The sequence below is a fragment of the Poecilia latipinna genome, unplaced genomic scaffold (genome assembly GCF_001443285.1).
Source record: "Poecilia latipinna isolate Pla-1442-1.1 unplaced genomic scaffold, P_latipinna-1.0 Scaffold532, whole genome shotgun sequence".
Taxonomy (NCBI): domain Eukaryota; kingdom Metazoa; phylum Chordata; class Actinopteri; order Cyprinodontiformes; family Poeciliidae; genus Poecilia; species Poecilia latipinna.
In genome coordinates this window covers 47,096-67,933 of record NW_015113148.1, presented here as the reverse complement: position 1 = coordinate 67,933, position 20,838 = coordinate 47,096, and the positions used below count along the sequence as shown (strand labels likewise).

Here is a 20,838-nt window from a genome sequence, read left to right as displayed (position 1 = left end):
GCCTTTCTATTTAAGAAGACCAACGGACAGTTTGTTTTTATTGTATTTGCTGAATTATGACATTTTTGCAGTTGATTGTAATTGCTTCTGCAAATTTCATCATAAAAACATTCAGCACAGTATTCACACTGAATTTTCCCAGGAAATGCTTTTGTTTCCCTGGTCTTTAAAGAACATTCTCTAAATTTTAGTGAATATAACGAGTAAATTTCATCAGTAGCACACAATACAGAATGCATGATTGTCTGTTTTTATGCTTTAGCTTTGCAAATGAAGACACGTGTGCTGCAGGTACACCTATACCTACGCTGCCTGTGACTGCTGGGGACAGGAACTAGCCCTGCTGCATGAATAAACTGCTTTAGAAAGGAAATGGATGAATGGATCTTAAGAGTGATTGGCGCATGACATTTTGGAAGATCTAAAGAGTATTTATTTTGTCCACATGTTACAGTCTTGATCCTAATTCTTCTCTATAGATTCTCCCAACTTGGGACAGGTTGGGAGAATCTGGCATCAGTAGCCAGTCACTCTTAGGTCTTCCAGGGAGGGTTAGTTGAATTTTAGTGCAGGTTTCAGCTGAGTCGCTCAAGAATGATATGACACTGATATTGAAGCCACTCCTTTGTTATCTTGGCTGACGTATTATCCTCAGAGGTCAAGCAGCTGTTGATAATTGTACAAAGGTAATGTTGTACAACCTCAACAGCATGTCCGCTGTTTAAAAATTGAAGGACATGTTGGGTAAGTCACAGAGGGAACTTCAACTTGTTCCAAACTTCTTCCATTTCCAAACAGTACAAAGTGTTTTTCAGGATGTTCAGTGCCGCCAATAGTTTATGTATTTATGTAGATTAGCATTTTGTCACAATCCAGTCTCTAAAGATCTGCAGATAGTTCCTCTTTGCTGCATTATTTGGGTTGTGTATGTTGTGTGTGTGTGTGTGTGTGTGTGTGTGTGTGTGTGTGTGTGTGTGTGTGTGTGTGTGTGTGTGTGTGCTTTTTCAAATTCTACTCAATTATGTGAATTTACTAAGGTGAACTTACCTCCTCAATCAGGAGGTACCTAGCTCTAAATATTTAAATATATTATTTTGATTCTTTTCAAACAAATTTTAATAAAATTCCACAGTTATGGAGTATTGTGTGTGGAATGAATTTTAGAGCTAAGAATTAATGTCATCCAATTTGGATTAAGGCTGGGATTGAACCTCAGCGTGGCCAGATAAATTTAACCTAACTTTCTCTTTTTGTCAAATAAAATTGTTTTACCTTTGTTGGGTTTTTTTATGCATTTATACGTTTTTATTTTTGTGAAAGACCTGTTTAGCATCATGTGTTTATTCAACTTTATTAATTTAACCAGAAAACAAATGCACTCCAATAAGGGTAGCACTGCTTCAATCTATTTTTACTGCAATAAAAGCAAAAAGTAGTCTTCAAAGAAAGCAGTGATAGAAAACATGCATTTCATAAAAAAGCTACTTGAGTAACTCATCATAACGTCTGATTTAATATTTAAAAAAAAATAATTTTACATTTTAAATCATTTTAAAACATAAAGTTGTGTACGTATTCAGGAATTTTAAAAAAACAAATGAATAAAAAGATTAACACAGATAAATATTGTGTTAGAAAATAAATTCAAGCCAAAGAAGCACTTTTCCAAAAAAAAAAAAAAAATTTAATAAAGCCTATGAAATTAATACTTACAGTAGGTAATGTTAGATAAAGTACATCTAGTGTTTATGTTCACTTGACCTCCAAGAACAAAGCTTGTCTATGAGGTGTCACTTTAACTTAAACTGTAAGTGTGAGTCTGCATCTTTGCTATAACCTGTTTGTTCTTCATTAAATGAAGTTACTCACAGCAGGGCGAGTAGCGAGAGATTTTATTTGGGTAAAAAGCAGTGCTTCATAATTGCTCAAGAAAAAGTATGGTGCAGTAAAACTACTAAAAGCACATTTTCCCCAAACATTCACTCAAATAAATATAACTGAGTAAATGTAATTAGTTATTATCCACCTCTAAGTTGAACATATGCTGAAAAAAGATAATTTGTCCGGTCTTTTAACTTTTGTTTCCCCCCACCTGTGATTATAATTACCTTTCTTGTGCCTTATTTTTATTTATTTATTTTTGCTATTTTATTAATAGTGATAATACATTGCATTAATATTGGTTGTGACTTTTTCAAAATAGTATTATTTCTTCTTTTCGTGCAAATATCGTTTTACTCCTTTATCTGGACAAGGCGAGGAACTTGCTATTTAACGTCACCAGTTTGAGAGCGACTGATTGGTCAGTCGGGATCAGGAAGCGGTGAGCTGACTGTTGACAGCTCTCCAGTGAACGAAGATGGTGAAACGCTGTAATCTTAGCCTGTAATCCTCCGGCTCTTTTCTGAGCTTCAGCCCAGTTATCCTGCTGTAAGGTTTTCTCCTAAAAGGTAAAGTTTGAAGTCAGAAACAGCGTGACACTGTGTTTTCTACGACTAACCGGGAGTTTAGCTCGCTAACTCACTAGTTTAGCTGCTTCAGCTGGAACATTCTGCCCTCTGGTTCCTTCACACTTTCTTAGCCATTGCCGAATCTCCCTTTGCTCTAAACGCTGCATTTTTAGACTTTCTTTAAGTCGTACTTTGCTTTAAAAAAAAAAAAAAAAGCTTGCCGGGCTGTCGATAATAATTATAGCAAGCTTTTAGCTCATGCTAAAGCTTACATAATTATGAAAATTTGGCCTGCTCACTTACAGCATCATGGAGAAACACCGACCATTATAAGTTGCTGAGCAGGTTGAACTTTTCACCTGAAGCTGCTCTGTGTCCTCTGGAGGTTTTTGTGAAACGCAAAATATATATTTTTAAAACGGCAAGAGTTTTAACAGCTACACTGTATAAAGAAGTGTTCTTGCAGTATTTATGCGTTTCTTCAGTTAAAGTTGTGCAAGTTTTATCTTTCCCCACTGAGGAGTTCTGAAACAAGCCTGCAGTCTCAAAACTGTCGGTTCCTCCCATGCATACCACAGGACATCATTGTTTTGTAACTGTTCATGCACAATGGCTCAACGGTGTTGACTTGTCAGTTCACTTAAAGCCTGGCAATCGGAGATGGACGGTGGATCAGAGGTGCGACTGGAGGCCTCCACCTTCTGCTGCTCCACCTGTGAGGCAGCACCAATCACAGGTCGCCGCTCCGCTCAACGCATGAAGGCCCGCAGCCTGAGCACATCCTCAGCCACTTACTCAGAACACAGGTCAGTAGGAACCAGGTACCCACTGCATATCACAACACAATGGACCCCTTTTTGCACACTTTGTCTTTCTTGTTATAAACTGTTTTCAACGTAAACTACACATTAGTCAAAGCCAGAAGCATTCCAATGGGAATGGTTGGGGGGGGAAACAGCCAGAAATCAAGATTCCAGTTTTGCTTTTCTGCGAAATATCACTGAATGCACCTCACAGAAAAATATGTAAAGCTACCAACCTGTTAAGGCAGCAGACCTGTGCAGGTCTAGTACAAGTTGTTTCACCATGTAGTCCCACAGTAGCGGAATGTATTTAAAGTTACGCAGGCAGAAAACAGGATGTACTTGTTCTACAAGTTCATGAAAACCCATCTGATGAAAAAACTGCAAACTAATTTGCTTCAGCTTCTACAGCATCATCCGTCATAACTCATGCAACTGTTGAGATGTCAAGATTTGCTCGTCTGCCATTATGTCTGCTAATGCCAGCTGATCAGGTCTATTCTCTCTTGTGATGTCACTGCCTTTAAAGGGGCGGTATTATGTAAAATCCACTTTTTTGAGCTTTACATCATATCATAATGTTATTCCCTCATCAAGAACGTACCTGGAGTGTTGTTTTGATTTTTTTAGTACATGTTTGAGAAATTCTTGAATCCTGTTTTCGCTTCATCACCCAGACATGTTTTTGTCAGTTTCTGAACGTTTTCAGGATTGTGAGGTTTAGTCAGTTATTTTTCTCCATAGAATTCCTGCCATTATGTTTTTTCTTTTTTTTTTCCAACCAAAGTTGTGTATGAGTTATACAATACATAAAAAAAAGAAAAAAGGTGAACCAACCATGCTAAACAACCAAAACTGGTCAGCTGGCCAAAATCAACAAAAAGAGACGAGACAAGTCGCAACAGAAATGGTCTGTAGAGTCTGGAATCCTCCCTGTAACCATAGTAACAGGCATCAAAAGTGGATAAATAAAACAGCAGAATAAAAAAAAAAAAAAAAAAACCCAGAAAGGCTTCCAAAAACCCCCACCGAGCCACAGGAAGAGGAGGCCTGCAGTGAAAATTGAGCCAGGCTTCCTGTTCCCCTCCCTTTCTACCCCCGTAATCAGATTTGACCAGGTTCATGTGAGGAAGTGGAAGGGATAAAAACAAGAGGATGTGACACAAAATCACCAGCAGAGGGAGAGCTTGTAGCACAGCCAGTGTCTCCTGTCAGTCCATTTGAGTTCTGAGGTCCTCTGTGTTGCCATGTTGTGGCAACCGTCCCCCCAGTTGGTTGGTGATGCTTCAGAGCAACTTCTGTTTTTAGCGGCTTGCATTAGAAGTGTTTCCTCAACAACCTTGTCACATTATCTGTTGCACAAACTCTCGACACTTGAGAAATCAGCCCGCGTGTGGACAGATCCTGCAGCCTTCTTTGAAACGGCCCGATGAAGGGAGAACCTGAAGAGGCTGGATGTGTTTACTTGTCGATGTGGTCAGTAGCTGGTATCCGTTTGCGAGATGAGGAAATCTGTAAAAAAAAAAAAGTGAACATCTCCCAAGATGTTGAAATGAACTCCCACAAAGGCAACATTATTGTCTTCTTTTTTCTACCCACACACGTTTGTTGTGAAACGTCTTTTTTGTTTTACAGCTTTTGAGTGTCAGAAATCCCCTTTTCCTTTATTTATATGCTGAATGTGATGCAATAATTTACATTTAGCCCCTTTTTTTTTTCTCAAGTGGTTGCAGGAGCTACAAAAATCAACTTGCGTCAGAGCCGCCTTTCTTTTAAAAGTGTTTATTTAAAAAAATCCCTGTGTTTGTCATCCTGTGGGATCCTTATTTCTGGATGAATGATGCATGCGTTTAAAGTAAGTGCATCCAACTCAGGAGAGCAAATTTCATTATAAAAGGTCATTTAAAGCTTCACTTTTCAGACTTTTTATTTTAAAAAAAACCTGACAAATCTAGTTACTCTTTTCCTGTGCACTTGGAGACTTTAACAGCGACAACGCTCTTTTAAATTCATTTCAATTCAAATTTTGCTACAACAACTCATTTAAAGTTTCATTTTTCGATGTTGGATTAATTTATTTCAGTGATCTACAAATAAAAGTAGCTTGAAACGGCTGAATTTAAGCTCAGTGAATCAGAGTAGGGGAGTCGGTTGACTCAGTAAAGTGATGTGAAGTGACACAACGTGTTAAGATTTATTTCTCCCTTTTAAGAAACTCGCTTTGCTACAAACCACAACTTCTTTTAGTTGTTGTTTGAAAAAAAGTGTGTCTGTGATCATTAATCATTGACTTCTGTTTTCTGGGCTACAAGAGATAAATGCATTTGTTTTTAATCACTTCATGACTCCTTACTCCACGTATGATTTGGCAGAGGCGCCAAATTAACTGTTGCTCACCACAGATCTGGCCTAAGGGTTTATTGCTACAGACTAAGTGCAGAAATCTCTACTTGTCGCCTGGTGATGGACAAAAATGGTCACGCTTGTAAATATGTGCAGCTCAAGAAATTTCAAGAAATCGCAAAACATAATAGTTTATTTGAAATGTGTGAACCATAAGAGTTTGGGGACACTGATCATGTAGAGAATGTGACATGTCTTTAGTCCAGACGTCAGGTTATTCTGTTAGTATCAAATTACTCTTTCAGAAAACAAAATCAACTTTACGGACCTGGATGTTTGCTCCTCTCTCTTCCAGGAGGACTCAGTCGCTTCATGGACCGAGTCCTGTCACTACATTTGGCCCGAAGGCATGCATGCTCCAGAACCCACACGCTGTGATGTAAGTTGGACAAAAAACATTTATTTATTTATTTTTTATCTCTTCGTTGGTAACTAGCTTAATATGGAATAGCTACTGTGATACATGCAGCTTCTGGTTGCATGAAGCCTCATGCAACCAGACTAACATGAATAATTTGGTGGGAGTGCAAACGACACTTTTGAACATCTAAGAAGATACGGCTCTTATTCTGAAGGCAGATTTTTTTCCTGGGCTCCTTCCTGAAAGACAAGGCAGTGAAGTAATGTAGTAGTAGAGTTACCATTACCATGTAGCTGCAGACTCTGAGCACAACCCCAAAGTCCCACTGGCTGCAACGCTTTTTGGTTGGTGCATGCGCAGACATCTCCTTTGTGCATGCGCACATAGTAATAATTAGATGGTTCATAAGGATTACAGTGGGGTTAGTCGCTAGGGAACGAAAACAAAAAAAGATATTGTTGAAAAAGACTCTACTTATGTTTTTCTTTAAATGTGCATATTTAGCTTCCTAGTGAGGTTAATGCAGTGCATTTGTATTAAAAATAAATTACAATAGTTCACTTAAGTTTCTTTACTTGTTGAATGACATGTTTTGAAGTGATTAAGTATTCATTAGATGATTTAAGAACAAAGTGGTACATGATTCGACTTTACAATGATAATAAAACGTTAGCAGTTATGTTACTTTCATTGGAAGCTTGTAAATGTCTCTGAAAACACTGAAGTGGTTACAGATTAGAATATCATCTTTACTGTGAATAATGTGGAGAAAATGTGAACTTTTCTTGTTTCTATGCAGGCACTCTTATCTGTTGTTGAAATATTTCAGTAATGTCCAGTGCTCCTCCCGTGTTAATCGCAAAGTAATGCATTCTTCTTCTGCACTTATATTTTCCCTGAAATTATAACACAACAGTGTTGTGAAGATAGGAGAGAAGGTTAGTAGCATTAACATCCGTGGCAACAATCTGCAGTCAAACTTACACGCTTGTTTTTGGGATGTGGGAAGAGCTGCAGTAGCTGCAGACAACTTGCACACAGCACACACACACACACGCACACACAGCACACACAGCACACACACACACAGTTTTCACATTAAAACTGCTTTATGTTTCAATCTGTAAAAAAGCACGTCGTTTTTCACGCAGTGGAAGGATTCGTGTATTTAAGTTTTTAATTGTCAGAGCAGTTATTTTTATCTTGCAGAAACATCTAGAACATTATGTGCAAATGAACCACAAGGCAGATATCTGCACGCAACATCCAATAAAGAAACGATTCTTTTCCTTAGTCTGCAAAAACACATTTCACACTATTTGTTTCCAAAATGGGGGAAATCTTAAGTCTTTACTGAACATTTAGTGTAAATCAAATGTTTCATCCTGGACTATTTCTGCTCAAATTAGTTTTTTCTAGAAGTTGCTAACCTTACAACTCTTTCACTCAAGTGTCTCCATATCCTCTTGTGTAACTTGTGAAGTAAGCGTGAACCAAAAACCTTAACCTTAAATGGCTGTTTGCAAATTTAGTCCTTCATGTAAAGAATCAGGCAGCGAATGAAAACCTAAACCACAACAACAACAAAAAAATGCTTCTTTAGACAAAGAATCATTTGTTCTTTAAATGCACAATCACAGCCTGGGCTTAGCGTGATTTTACTTTAACTTACGTGGTTTATGCTGAAGGCTCTTTGCTATTGAACTTACCTAGAGTCACACCCAGCAATGTCTGCTGCTATCAGATCAACCCTTAGATCAGATGACTGACTGACAGGTAAATGATGTAAGTTCAACAGGTATATCTTGAATGGTGCATCTCTGTGGGCCACAGGTGAACTTGCATGATGCACAACATTTACTGAAGTAAAAATAAAAGTAATAATAATACATTACTACTTTATTTTGATTGGGAAAGCACAAAAAGTTAACTGTCTTTCAGAGATGATGAATCCCAATGTGTTTCAAAGTGTTTGTGCAGCTTTTGATCTGCTGATAACAGGAGCTCTACCTTTAGTATTTAAATGTTCAATTATTCCTTAGAAGGTCTCGTTACTCGTTGGTCGTCTGATGTTGTGGTGAGTCTGAACACACAGACCCGAGACCAAAAGTGTGTCACTGTCGCCTAACCCTAGTGAACTGCTTCTGTAAGTTTATGGAAGAAAGAATCTCAGCTATGCGATGAATTGAGGTTGTTGTTCTTGGCTCTGCTAGCAAACATAACGAACTGGTGTTTGGTGATTTCCAGGATGTATTTTAGCAGCTGAAATGTGATTGTTTTTGCTTTTGGAGTAACATGATCAGAGGTGCATGGATCAGACGTTTGTGGCCAATTTTTCTTTTTTCTTTTTTTTTTTTTTTTTGCGAAAACCAGAGATCATTGCTGATTTTGGTCGATTCTGATTTCTCTTTAAAAACTGTAAAAATATAAAATTAGAAGTCAAAATATTGTTTTCTAACCCTCCTCCTATGAGATGAACCTTTTAAAACTGCATGCTAAAACAACTACAAAATGATGAGTTTATATTTATATCTTTTGCATTTTTTTACCTACAGTAAGCTAGTTGGCTCTCTACAGGCTGTAAGTACAGGTACTTACAGCCTGTAGTTTCCAAATGCTTATCTGAATCCAACACCTGCCATGACAGAGTAAAGCAGAGCGACTTTAACATAAAATGTTCTGCTGTCTTGGCATCTTTTAAGTCTTGCTTTCTCTTTCTCTTCCGCAGCCAGATTTTACTGCAGACATGTACTGAGACATCCAGAAATTATAGTTTCTTATTCAATCTTTCAGGTGTTTTATCTGACTTTGTAACTTGACACCTTAATGATACTGTAAATGGCTAACTTTGAGTCTCTATGACAATTTGCACACCGATGAGAGTTACTAACCACTTTATGATCAGACATGCAAGCCTTCTGAGGAGGTAGTTGCATAACCAAGAGATAAATCCTTATGACTTTACCTGCTAATGCCTAGATATGATCATTTTAGTTATCAGATTTTTTTTAAGATGTTGTGGCACTGCTGGAATTTATCTCTGTAACAATGCAAGCAGAGAGAGAAGGTAAAAAAAAATATCTGTTGATTGTCAAAGTCCAGTTTGACGTCATTGAAGACTTTGTTTATAGCCGCCTTGCTGCCCCAGAAGAACAATTATTGTTTTTTGTTTTTTAACCAACCACTGGTTAGCTTTAGTCTGGTTAAAAACCAGCTCCTTAGAGTCTTGACCCTTGGCTGTTGAGAAATGATTACTTCCTGGAGGTGTGGACTTTATTGAACTTATATATTTACCAAACATTTAACTGTGATGCATGTAATGCGTTGGTTCGATGCTAGCAAGCTTACTGGAAATTGCCTGCGCTGTAAACAACCATACTCCACTGCAAAGAGAGAAGTGCCGCAACGAGGCAGCTGTAATGTCAATTCAATATTTGGAACCGTGACCAGCTGGGTCGCTACATTCACTTACTCCATTGCCAAAACTGCAGGCGGACTGCAATTCTAAAGCTGCGCAGAAAATCGATGTCGTCGTCCACAACTTGTCCTTGTCTTCACTGATTGCCCCGGTTTACATTCTACCAGAGGAATCTATGTAAATGGGAGAAATCACAGAAGAAGTGGGGAGGGATTAGAATCGATTAGAATTGCGTAGGAAGGTAGTGACCAGGCTAGACCAGCTTTAACAAAGCTAAAATTATAGCAATCAGGTCATTTGTAGGTACATTCCTACTTAAAATGCTTTTTTTTTTTTTTTTTTTTTTTTTTGTGCCATGCCGTCATTTGCACACACAACGACATGGACCAAACCCTGTAAACATCTCCTGTTTTATTATGTAATGCAAACACTGATGCACTTTTGAAATACGCGGTTGCTTTTGTGCCACCCCGTCTCATTATCGTCCCAAACTGAGCCACACGGATTGTTGATAGTCTTTAGCATATTGCTTTAAATCCCCTTATTGTTATGAGCGACTCCCAGCCTTTCTTTTTCTTTTGATCAGTCAAAGCCTGGACTAAATGATGACCTACTGACACCCTCCATCACGTAAGCCTCTGTTTGCTGTTTGTTTCCCTCTCGCAGTGTCTGTAGGATTAGCATCCTTAAAGCTGCTCGACGGGTTAAAAGTAGTAAAACCAGGCTATCTTTGTCTCAAACAAAGGCTGGGTGGAAACAGTTTTGGGAAAGACCAGTCGGGGTAATTGTCATAGGAAAAGATGATTAGGCATGAAAGACAAAGGTAAAGTGTTTATGCTGAAGACTTCGTCATGTCGGGTGAGGCCGAGGGGGATTTAAATTTTTTTTTATGTTAATTTGTGTCGACATTTCTGATTCTTGTACAAATCACACCAAAATCCACTTTAAAAAAAAAAAAAAAAAAAAAAAAAAACATGCTTATTATTTCTTTTGTCTCTAACCTGAACCATCTTCTAGTTGAGGAACTTAAACAGAGTGCAGTTCATTTATTGTTTTGATCACCTCCACATCTTTCCACCTGATTTTCTTTCGTCATTTCTTAGAATTGACAGGGAACAAATTTAAGACATTCTGACATTTCTAACGTTACTTTCGCATTGTAGTTTGCCAAAAAAATCTTGGCATCGACGCCGTCTTTAACTTGCAGCCAATACTTTTGTCAGATGAGTTGTTGTATTCTAAAGGAAAGTTGGAGCAGATGATCTGATGTGACATTATTTAATCTATTTACAGACCATTAAATCACAACAAAAGGCTGTAATTGAATCCGGTACTTAGCTGATAAAAGTTTATGTCATTAGCAAGGACGACTCATGCAGGAAAGTTAGATCTGTAACAAAAGGAGAGAGGTTTTCAAAAAATGGCGACATAAAACTGATGGAGAGAGGCGCAATCCAATCAAATAGCCCCTTGTTGTTTCAAATTATAAAAGTAATATAACCTGAATTCATTTCCATTCTATAGTGCATACCGCCTCTACATGACATAAAATGACTAAATATGGAAGAGGCTCTACGACAACATAAATTTCATCAGCTAAAATATCATAAGGTTTGGCTGGCTAACAGCAGAGAAGGATTTCAACAGACGCTTTGTGGTCATGGCAACAGGTTTGCTAATTAGTGCATGATTGTCATGCTGATTCCTACCAACAGGATCAAGAAAAAGGGACAAACAAACCGTAACTTTTCATCGTGAAACTATTATGCTTCGGTTTGTATCCATGAGAACTGAGCCCGTAGCACATGGCCGTGAAATAAGAGACACAACAATTCGCCGACGACTTGTTTAAAAACCTCTCGGTGCACCGTATGTTATCACTGTGTTTAGACTGCATACGAACACCGCCCAGGACGTGTACCAACAGCCGCGCAAACGACGGCAGACTTGCGTTTCCAGAACGGCTGGTTATTTTAGTCTACATAGAAAAGTGAATAGTTGACTTCCCATTATTCGTAGTTCAGGTTGTACTCTTCAGAGTCTCCTCCCTTTTTAGTCACACATCTTCAGGATTCAGGACACATGATGATCTTACTCAGCCATCAGGAACCCTTCTGAAATGGTTCCATGAGCTGCTGTAAAATAAAGTAAGCACGCAGGCATGACGTAGAGCAACTTATAAATATTTCACATGTTAACTCACATGATAGATCAATTTAGAGATAAAACTCTGTAATTTAGTGACGAGCTGTGTGATTTAACCTGTTTTACTCCGATACCCTTAAACTCACCATTAGGCCTGTCGTGGTAGCAAATTTTCCTCGTCAGTAAATCGACCCAGAAGTTGCGAAGATAAACGATAGTATTGTTGTTTTGAGGCCATTTTAAGGTAATATATCAATAATGGGATAATAATGCAAATTTGTTCCCTCAAACAGTAAACTTTAATTTTATACAGAACACTCCACGCTGGGGTTGGAAGAAATTTTAAGCATCCAAAATAAAACGCAACAACCAAAAAGGGCACATAAAGTGTTAAGTGTTAATAAAATCGCCCTTCGAAAAATGTCAATCATCAGAATGGAAGTTATCAAGCTAAGTTTATTTTATCGTGCGATTACTGACAGTCCCTCAGACTCGACTTGAGAGGAAAGGAGATCAAGCTTTCTCTGTTGTTGCTCCTATTTTATGGAACAAGTTACCTTTCCAGGTTAGATCTGCCTGGATCATTTTAAATCACTTCTGAAAACTCATTTTTATTCTTTGGTATTCATTTAAAGTAGTGTTTTGATACTCTGCTTTTATCAATTTGTGTTACTGTCGTTCCTGTACAGCACTTTGGTGCAGTATAACACCTGTTTTTAAAGTGCTATAAAAATAAATTTGACATCGATTAGTTTCTTATTGTGACAGGCCTACAATGGTCCGGCCATCGGTAATTGCAAAAAAAAAAAAGAAATCAGAAGTTCACAAAACAAATTGTGAAAAGGTTCTGATGCGTTCGCAAGGCGATGAGATTCAGTTCCATTTATTCCAAATAAGGCACCAGTCCGTCTTTGTGGCTCACACTTAACTAATATTTTACTGGTTGATGAAATTCAGCTTTTCTTATCACTCTCTGGGTGCCTTGGAAAAACATGCATCACTATCTGAACTATTTATACCCTGCTATCGTTGTTTTATTATTTGACTTAGGATGATTCAAAAAAATCCTTCTTATAACGGTAAAAAGTAACATCATCAGCTTCCACTCATGAAATCAACCTAAAATCTAGCTGTATATAAAACTCCTGCTGTAGTGACGCTGCAAAGAAAACGTTGCTACAAATACCGTGCATGATGCGCCGTGTGCCCTGCAGGTCACGCTTAAAAAGAAGACAATCTTCACTTGTCTTTTTATTAAAACATATTTTTACCTTCCTTACTGTAACAGCACACGAGGAAGTTGTAATGCCTCCTCCTTAACCCATGCATCCTTTACTTCAAGGATGCATGAATCATCCTTGGGTTCATTTCCAATCAACAGTGGCGCTGTTGCCTCAGACCAGTTTCGTCGTTTCCCATCTCTGTAAGTGGTCAAAACACAGAATGAGGTCATGCAGGTGGAAATGCTTTGGCGTGGAAGTAAATGGCAGCTGAGGTTGTGTCGCTCAGTGAGTCACACCTGTCCAACGAGGAGGAGACAGGGAGTGGAGTGGGCGGGGCCAGCTGGGCTGTGTGGGCGGGGCCCAGCATGCAGAGATGCCTTAAGAGGAGCGAGAGCTGCAGAGAAGGTTTTAGTGCTAAGTCCTGTCTGGGACAATTACAGTCTCAGTGGCTGCAGCTCTGAGAGTTTCTCAGCTGATCCCCGGGAGGCCTGAGCGCCGCTTCTCAGTTTACAACACGGGAGTTTTATTTTGTGGGAGCTTCAGACTGTGTAGCTGTCAGAGGCGGGATGCACTGTTCTGAGAGACGCAGCCATCGGGAAAGAACCTCGTTCTCCAGCTGAGTCCACCTGAAGCAGCGTCGGTTTTTTTTTTTTTTTTTTTTTTTTTTTATAGCCATGAAGTTTAACCAGTGTGTAACAGAGGAGACACAGGGGAGCCACAGCGAGAACAAAGTCTGGAAATGGTGAGAAATTCACTTTTTATTTGCCCCCAAAAAGGAATCTGTCAGGAGGAGTCAATTATAACCAAACCTGGCTGTAGATCATCAGTTCGGGGCTGACGGCAACAGATTCCTAGAAGTGCAGCGATGAACGCAGGTAGTCGCTGCTAACAGGGTGTGTGTTATCAAAGGATGTGGTTTGAACACAAGCTGGCTGAATGAAAGGGGAAGGTCAGGGTGTGGACACTTTGAGGTGATCCGATGAGAAACTGGTCCTGAATAGATCAGAGGGTCACCGGCGGATCGCTTTGTCTCCTCCGGTTCACAGGGAAGCTATTCTGGTCAGTTTCAGCTGGGGGAGAGAGAGGCGGGGGAGATTTCTCTACATCTGGGTCAGTTTCTGTTTAAAACGTCCCAGCTCGGCCTTTTTGAAGGTTACGAGGTTTTGTGTTTTGTTGTGTTGCATTGTGGGGGGAAGTTTTGGTTTAAAAAAAAAAAAAAAGAGGAACTTGAAATGGGACCATGTTGTGACGATTTGCCCATTTGAAGTCAGAGATCTCCATTTGATCCATACTCCTGTTTTTGTTTCTGAAAATTGATGATGATGGTGGTGATTAATGTTTGTTCATGCCTGAATGATATTGCCATCAACCTGCTTGTATTTCCAGTTTGTCTATCTGCTGTTGTGGTTCACTTACTAGTTGGCATTTGCACACAAAAAAACATCTAACAAATATCTCCGTTATGTATTATTCACTTTTCTCTGAAAGAGAAAAACAGTAATTATTTCTGCTCCTCGTTAATCAGTACAACATATTGATTGTTTCAGCTTTAATGTATTTGTTGTTTTTTTGTGTTCAAATCCATTGAGGCGCCCAAAGATGGAGCTTAAATACCAGCTTAAAGTTTTCAAAATGTTCAGAATATCCTAAATGTTTAATGTTTAAAGAGCCACGCTGAAGTAGAACAATTTGATAGTCAGTTTTTCTACATTTAAACTTTTAAAAATTAGATGTGCCACTAAAAAACACACACACAAAAAAAACAATTTCTAAACTGATTTGATCGAGCGGTCTTCATAGGGAACATGTTGCAGTTCCCAGCAACAAGTGGGCGAGGGGCGGCTTCTGCAAACTATATAAAAAAACCTCCTGATGGCCTTTATTCGTCACGCTCCCACTGTTCTAGGCGATCAGACACTCGGAGTTTGGTTGATGTAAAGATATCATCGTTGTGTAAGAGAAACACAGACGAGCCATTCTGTTAGAAATGCAGGCGGCCATCTGTAGCTAATGAAGCTAACCAACAGAAGCAGACTCTGGGATTCCCTTTGGCACTTTCCATATTCTGCTTTTGATTCAGAGTATTTTTAGACGCCATGAAATCGGTTTGGTCATATTTATGTAATCGTTTTTCCACGAATGAACTTCTGTGACCCCGTTTCTCATTTAAGCGCACTTCTCCTTTCTTCAGAGGAGCTCTGCCGGTTTGTTGTTGGGTTTGTTGGGGACATTCGGCTCACCTTTTAGGGGTTGAGAAGAGGCGAGGTGTTGCAGAACAGAGCCAGACTTTAATCTGATGTATCTAATTGGATAGATGCTAATCAGTCCTGGTTATGATGCAGCTTTTGTTAGTTAACAGCTCTTATGTCAGCTCTCCTGGCTGCTGTGTGATGTATTCTTTGTGTGTTTATTTTGCCTCCTTCAGGCATATTCAGGATCCCGCCAGCCAGAGGCTGACGTGGAACAAGCCTCCTAAAAGTGTCCTTGTCATCAAGAAGATCCGAGATGCCAGCCTACTGCAGCCCTTCAAGGAGCTCTGCACGTTCCTCACCGAGGTAACGGAGGTCCCGGTCGTCCTGTCCTTGTCGCGCCGCTTCCTTCTGCGTCGCGCGTCACGCGCCTTGTTGTTTCTTCGTCGCTGCAGGTGAAGAACCTGATGGTTTACGTGGAGAAGAAGGTCCTGGACGATCCGGCCATTTCAGGCGACGAAGTTTTCGCCGCCATCACCAAGAAATTTTGCACTTTCAGAGAAGGTACCGATTCAGATCGCTCTGATTAACCGTTGGTTTAGTAATTTATTAATCTGTTGCGCTTTTTTTTTTTTTTAACCCCCATTTTCTGATTATTAATTGATGAATCAGTTTTAAAAAAAAAATTGCCACATTTAGCAGATTTTTTTTAGTTCACCACTTTTTTTGTACTGTTAGAAATACATTAAAATATGCAAATAAACAAATAATTTAATTGCTTTTTAGGAAAAAAAAATTACCTGAAATGCAATAAAACACACACACACACACACACACACACACACACACACACACACACACACACACACACACACACACACACACATATATATATATATTTTGATCACTATTAATACAATGAATTGATTTATTTCTGTGGGCATTATGAACATAAATGTCTAATGGCGTTCGTTTGTGTCGGTCAGATCTGGACGATATCTCCAATCGTGTGGACTTCATCATCTGTCTCGGTGGAGATGGAACGTTGCTGTACGCGTCTTCGCTTTTCCAGGTATCCACCTAGAACAGATCATTACAGAAAACCCCACAGTGTCTATATTTCCCACCGCTACATCATCTAACACGCTTGTATTTCCTTGCAGGAGAGCGTCCCCCCAGTCATGGCCTTCCACCTGGGCTCTCTGGGCTTCCTGACGCCGTTCAAATTCGATACGTATCAGTCTCAGGTCACGCAGATCATCGAAGGTCAGCGAATGTCCCCCGACCCGCCCGTCGCCGTCCCGCAGCGCGCCTTCTTTCTCTGCGGATCCTTGCGTCATGCATTGCTCACGCATGCCTCTGCCTGCAGGAAACGCCGCCATTGTGCTGCGAAGTCGCCTGCAGGTGCGAGTGCTCAAGGACAACTGGGAGAAGAAGGACGAGAAGGGCATCATCCTCACCAATAAGGACCTGGAGACCAGCCACAAAGCCATGCAGCATCAGGTACGTGACGCGATTCCTGCACCGTAATTAGGCCAAAGCGGCTTGCAGTGTTGTCCCCCCCCCCCCGCCTGGAGGGCGTTGTGGTTGTTGTTGGTCAGCGCGGTGAGCAGGGTGTGACATCAGCCAACAGACTCTCCAGATGCATATTTCAGGTTGGCGGTCGGTGTCGTGTCTTCGCTGGCAGCAAACGTGATCCTGACTCAGGGCCACTTCATGTCAGCCGCGCACATGGAGAGGATTTTTCCAGAGTTGACTCCCCCCCCTCCCCCACCGTCTGTGTGTTTCAGGTTCTTAACGAGGTGGTGGTGGACAGAGGACCCTCCTCCTACCTGTCCAACGTGGACCTCTTCCTGGACGGACACCTGATCACCACGGTGCAGGGAGACGGTGAGCGGAAGGATCATTAAGCTGACACCGTCATTTATTTATTTATGGGGTTTTTTACACTTTGAAAGCAGTAGGAATATAATTACTAGAAATTATGTTATTGTTGAAAGGATAACGGTAAGACAGAAAAATTCAGGTCACACAAGAAAGCCAAAAGGAAGAAAAAAAATCTCAAAATGTACATTTATTTAGTTCATTTTGAACTCTTTAATTCCCTACATATGAAGAGACACTATTTTGAGCGTCTTTGATTGCAGCTGTGCCTGTGCACCTTGTGCTTCCCTGAAACACCTTGCGTCTCTGTTTTGCCTCAGGTCTGATCGTTTCCACGCCAACGGGCAGCACAGCGTACGCGGTGGCCGCCGGCGCCTCCATGATCCACCCCAACGTCCCGGCCATCATGATCACCCCCATCTGCCCTCACTCCCTCTCCTTCAGACCCATCGTGGTGCCGGCCGGAGTGGAGCTCCAGGTACGTGTTCAGCAGCGCCTCCTCTGGCTGGAAATGGAGCTGCGTTCTCATTTTTTTTAAAAACCCAACAGAGACGGGAGGAAGTGGGGGAATTTTCTAGGGGAAAATGTGTTGTTTTGTAATAGGTTAAAAATGAACTAAATTCAGATGTTTGTTTTTTATTATTTTTTGGCAGTTGAAGTTTAAAAATAAAAAGGGAAGAAGAACAAATAGTTAAGTTTTTGCAGGAAATGGATGCAGAGAAGTGTAGCGTTTATACAAAGAGGTAGAATTATGACTACTAATAAAATACCTTGCAAAAATAATTAATACCCCTTAAAGTATTCTTCACATTTCATCACATCGCTGCTATGTTTTGATTTTTATGTGATGAACAATTGCAGGATAGTGCATTGTTAAAAATTGTTTCGCATATAAAAATCTGAAACATGCTTCATACATTTTATGTTCAGCCTCTTTACTTTGATCCTCCTAAATAAAACCCAGTGAAGACAATTGGGTTTGGAAGGAAAGTGTTTAAAGGGACGACGACGTTAACTAACTATACTGGGAAACCGTCTCGCTCCATCAGCAGACTGGTTCATTTTCATCAATACTAATTATCGACTCAAAACAAGCTCCTGCATTTTGCTGGAATGTTATTTGTAAGTTAGTTTAGCATTATTTCAGATGCACTAAGGTATTTGCACTAGAAGCTAGATCCAAAATACTCCGTTTTAGATTTTGTACTTTTGCACTACGGGGTTACGATCGGCTGGGCAAACGTTTTCTCTTCTTCTAGTTTCTGGTCTTTACACTCGACGGCACGTTTTGGTTGTAAAAGCTGCACCCGTGTTTCTTCGAAGCGGTTTGAGCATTTCCTCCTTCCTCCTCTCCCCTCCTCTCAGATAAAGCTGTCCCCTGATGCCAGGAACACGGCCTGGGTGTCGTTCGACGGCAGGAAGAGACAGGAGATCTGCCACGGAGACAGGTCGGTCCGCACGCCGCTCACCATCGTAATAAACGGTTGCTTGAGTATAAATGAGTGAGAACTGTTGGACGGACAAGGCAACGCTCAACACTCAGGCTCTGTTACATAAACTTATCAGGCTCTTTAATTGGCTTGAGTCACATTCAATCCCTCTCTTTATGTAACATATCCAGATGTAATGACCTTCCTGGTTGTTGTAAAGAGCTGCAGTGAAAAGCCCAGTGTTGCTCAACAGGGGATTCCACCTCGATGTCTTTCACATCAGTGGCCACTTCTTTGTTCTTTTTACTGGAAATATTCTTATTTCCTTGTTCTGCTCTCATTTGGACCAACCTTTTTTTTGTTTGTTTTTCTTCCTTCATCCCTATTCCAGTATCACCATCACCACTTCCTGCTTCCCCGTTCCCTCCATCTGCTTCCGAGACCCGGTGAACGACTGGTTCGAGAGCCTGGCCACGTGTTTACACTGGAACGTGAGGAAGAAGCAGAACTACCTCAGCTCGGAGGACGAAGAGTTCTGAAGGACCGCTGCTTTCGCCCGCCGCCGCCGCATTTCCAGGAATTCAAAGTGCAGTGATTTTGGACATGTAATCCAAAAGGAAAGCAGCACACTGCAACTCTTGGGTCGGCGTTGAACCCAAACGGACGGTCGCGTGGCATTGTAGTACTCTTGTTGGTTTGCTCCGAAACTTTTTCCATATTCAGGGAGACATGATGTTTTTTTGTTTTTTTTTTGAAGGAAATCAACTCTCTCTGCTGAAGCAAAGACCAAACTACACTAGAGTAGAAAAACTCCAGTTCATGTTTAACTAAGAAGAACTAATGAGATCTTAAAAGTTGGTTTAGCTGAATCCAGGGGCCCAACTGTGCACAATGTGCCTTAAACACTGCTATCATCAGCATAAAGTGATATTTGGAGGTTACCAAATTTGTGTTTTTTGGGGGGGTTTTCTACGTAACATTTGCCATGTTTGAATTTCCTGTTGGCAGAACTGAACTCATGGCTGCGTTTTAGTTTACTGAATCAAAGGAGGCACAAAGACGTTGCGAGCGACTTCTTACTGATGTCTGGTTTTAAAGATTTTTCCTTTAAGCATCCCCCAAACATTTTAAAACCTAAATATTTTTAGACTGATGTCTGTGGGCTCTGCGATGGTCTGTGTGTGAATGTTGAGGGATTGTTGCAGCCTACGCAGTGCGTTCTGAAGGTGGCCTCCGTTACTGGTCAGTCGGGGCCTGCCGACCGTCCAGATGTCGGTTTTAAATCGACTCAACAGATCAATCATTCCTCTTAACCCTGTACATAAATGTAAAACGCTAATAAGCTGTTGTTTTGTATAATAATGTTTATTCACAGGTTTACAGTGTATTATTATTATTGAAAATAAATCTATTTGCTACTTTTTATACGCCGATGATTTTGTCACCTGTTGATTTTTTTGTCGACGTGGAACCAGTCTAGTGTCTGACGATCCGTTAGAAAAGCATCCAGGACAGATGAGATTTGTCTGACTTTTAACAGGAAAGAGAGCAGCTGGTTCGTCACCAGTGTTGGTCTCAGCTGTTCTCCGTTAAAGTGCTTTTCACTTTTGTAACCAAGAGCCTGCAACTCTAACTTTTGTATTGGCAAGTTTGATAAATATTTCCAAGAAGCTTTTTTTTTTCTTTTTCCCCATAACACCTTAATAAACAAAGTTGAAGCAGGAATGGTTGTCTTTGGGTTTTTTATACATTTATATCTATATCAGAATTACTCCTGGTGTCTTATTTGCTTCTGTACACAAAATGTTAAAGTGTTGATACGTCTCAACTCAGAAAGTGAAACCCGTTCCACATCATTTTTAAAGTTATGATTATAGGCGAGTTTATTCTCTTCTGGTCATTTTGATTGTGACTTATAGCTGATGAAAACTGGTTAAGATTTTGTGAGATTTCTGTAACAATGGTTGCGGGCTTATGACTTTTACGCCTTCATTTTGATTTATTAAATGCGGAGGGGTTTTTGCACATTACATTTTAACACATTACATTTTTACAACTCCGGCTTGAACCTTTGCATTCACACGTTTCGAATACGCCAAGTTGTTTATCAAAATTGCTAAGAAATTAAAGGAGGAAGGATTAAAAATGTTTACTGTTTGGACTGAATCTTAGACGCCGTCGTCGGCTTTTCGAAGTTTGAGCTCAAATTCTCGTAGAAACCCTTCAGAAACGTCTCAAATTACAGCAACATTTACAGACGGATAAATGAGGAGCCCTGGTTTGGTTTGGAGTTTTATTAAGAATCCAGTGTATAAAAACATCGAGCGCGTCGAGGTGCAGAATGACGTTAAGAAATCTGTGAGTGAGCAAAAGTAGCACATGAAACAAATGCAAGTCAGTCCATCACCAGTGGTTACTCATTTTACAAAAAATATACCAACATCCAGTTTATATATTACAGTGCATCTTACAGTGAAGGTACAAATAGAAATCTCTTTGCGGTTCCTTAAGGAACAGAGCAGATCAGTGGAA

The 20,838-nt window shown here is 40.2% G+C and overlaps 1 protein-coding gene across 2 annotated transcripts; it reads left to right on the top strand.

Annotated features, from left to right (window-relative positions):
• The first annotated feature begins 2,284 nt into the window (after window positions 1-2,284).
• On the top strand, window positions 2,285-19,739 carry nadka (NAD kinase a). 2 transcript variants are annotated; one of them, XM_015040875.1, is made up of 12 exons: window positions 2,285-2,450; window positions 3,086-3,256; window positions 5,952-6,035; window positions 15,229-15,358; window positions 15,448-15,556; window positions 15,979-16,064; window positions 16,156-16,258; window positions 16,362-16,495; window positions 16,783-16,882; window positions 17,197-17,354; window positions 18,242-18,324; window positions 18,698-19,739. In XM_015040875.1, the coding sequence occupies exons 2-12, from the start codon at window positions 3,111-3,113 to the stop codon at window positions 18,843-18,845; spliced, it is 1,281 nt and encodes a 426-aa protein (XP_014896361.1). In that variant the 5' UTR covers window positions 2,285-2,450; window positions 3,086-3,110; the 3' UTR covers window positions 18,846-19,739. The 2 variants fall into 2 exon arrangements, with proteins under 2 accessions (XP_014896361.1, XP_014896362.1); XM_015040876.1 differs by lacking the exons at window positions 2,285-2,450; window positions 3,086-3,256; window positions 5,952-6,035 and adding an exon at window positions 13,194-13,545.
• The last annotated feature ends 1,099 nt before the right edge of the window (window positions 19,740-20,838 follow it).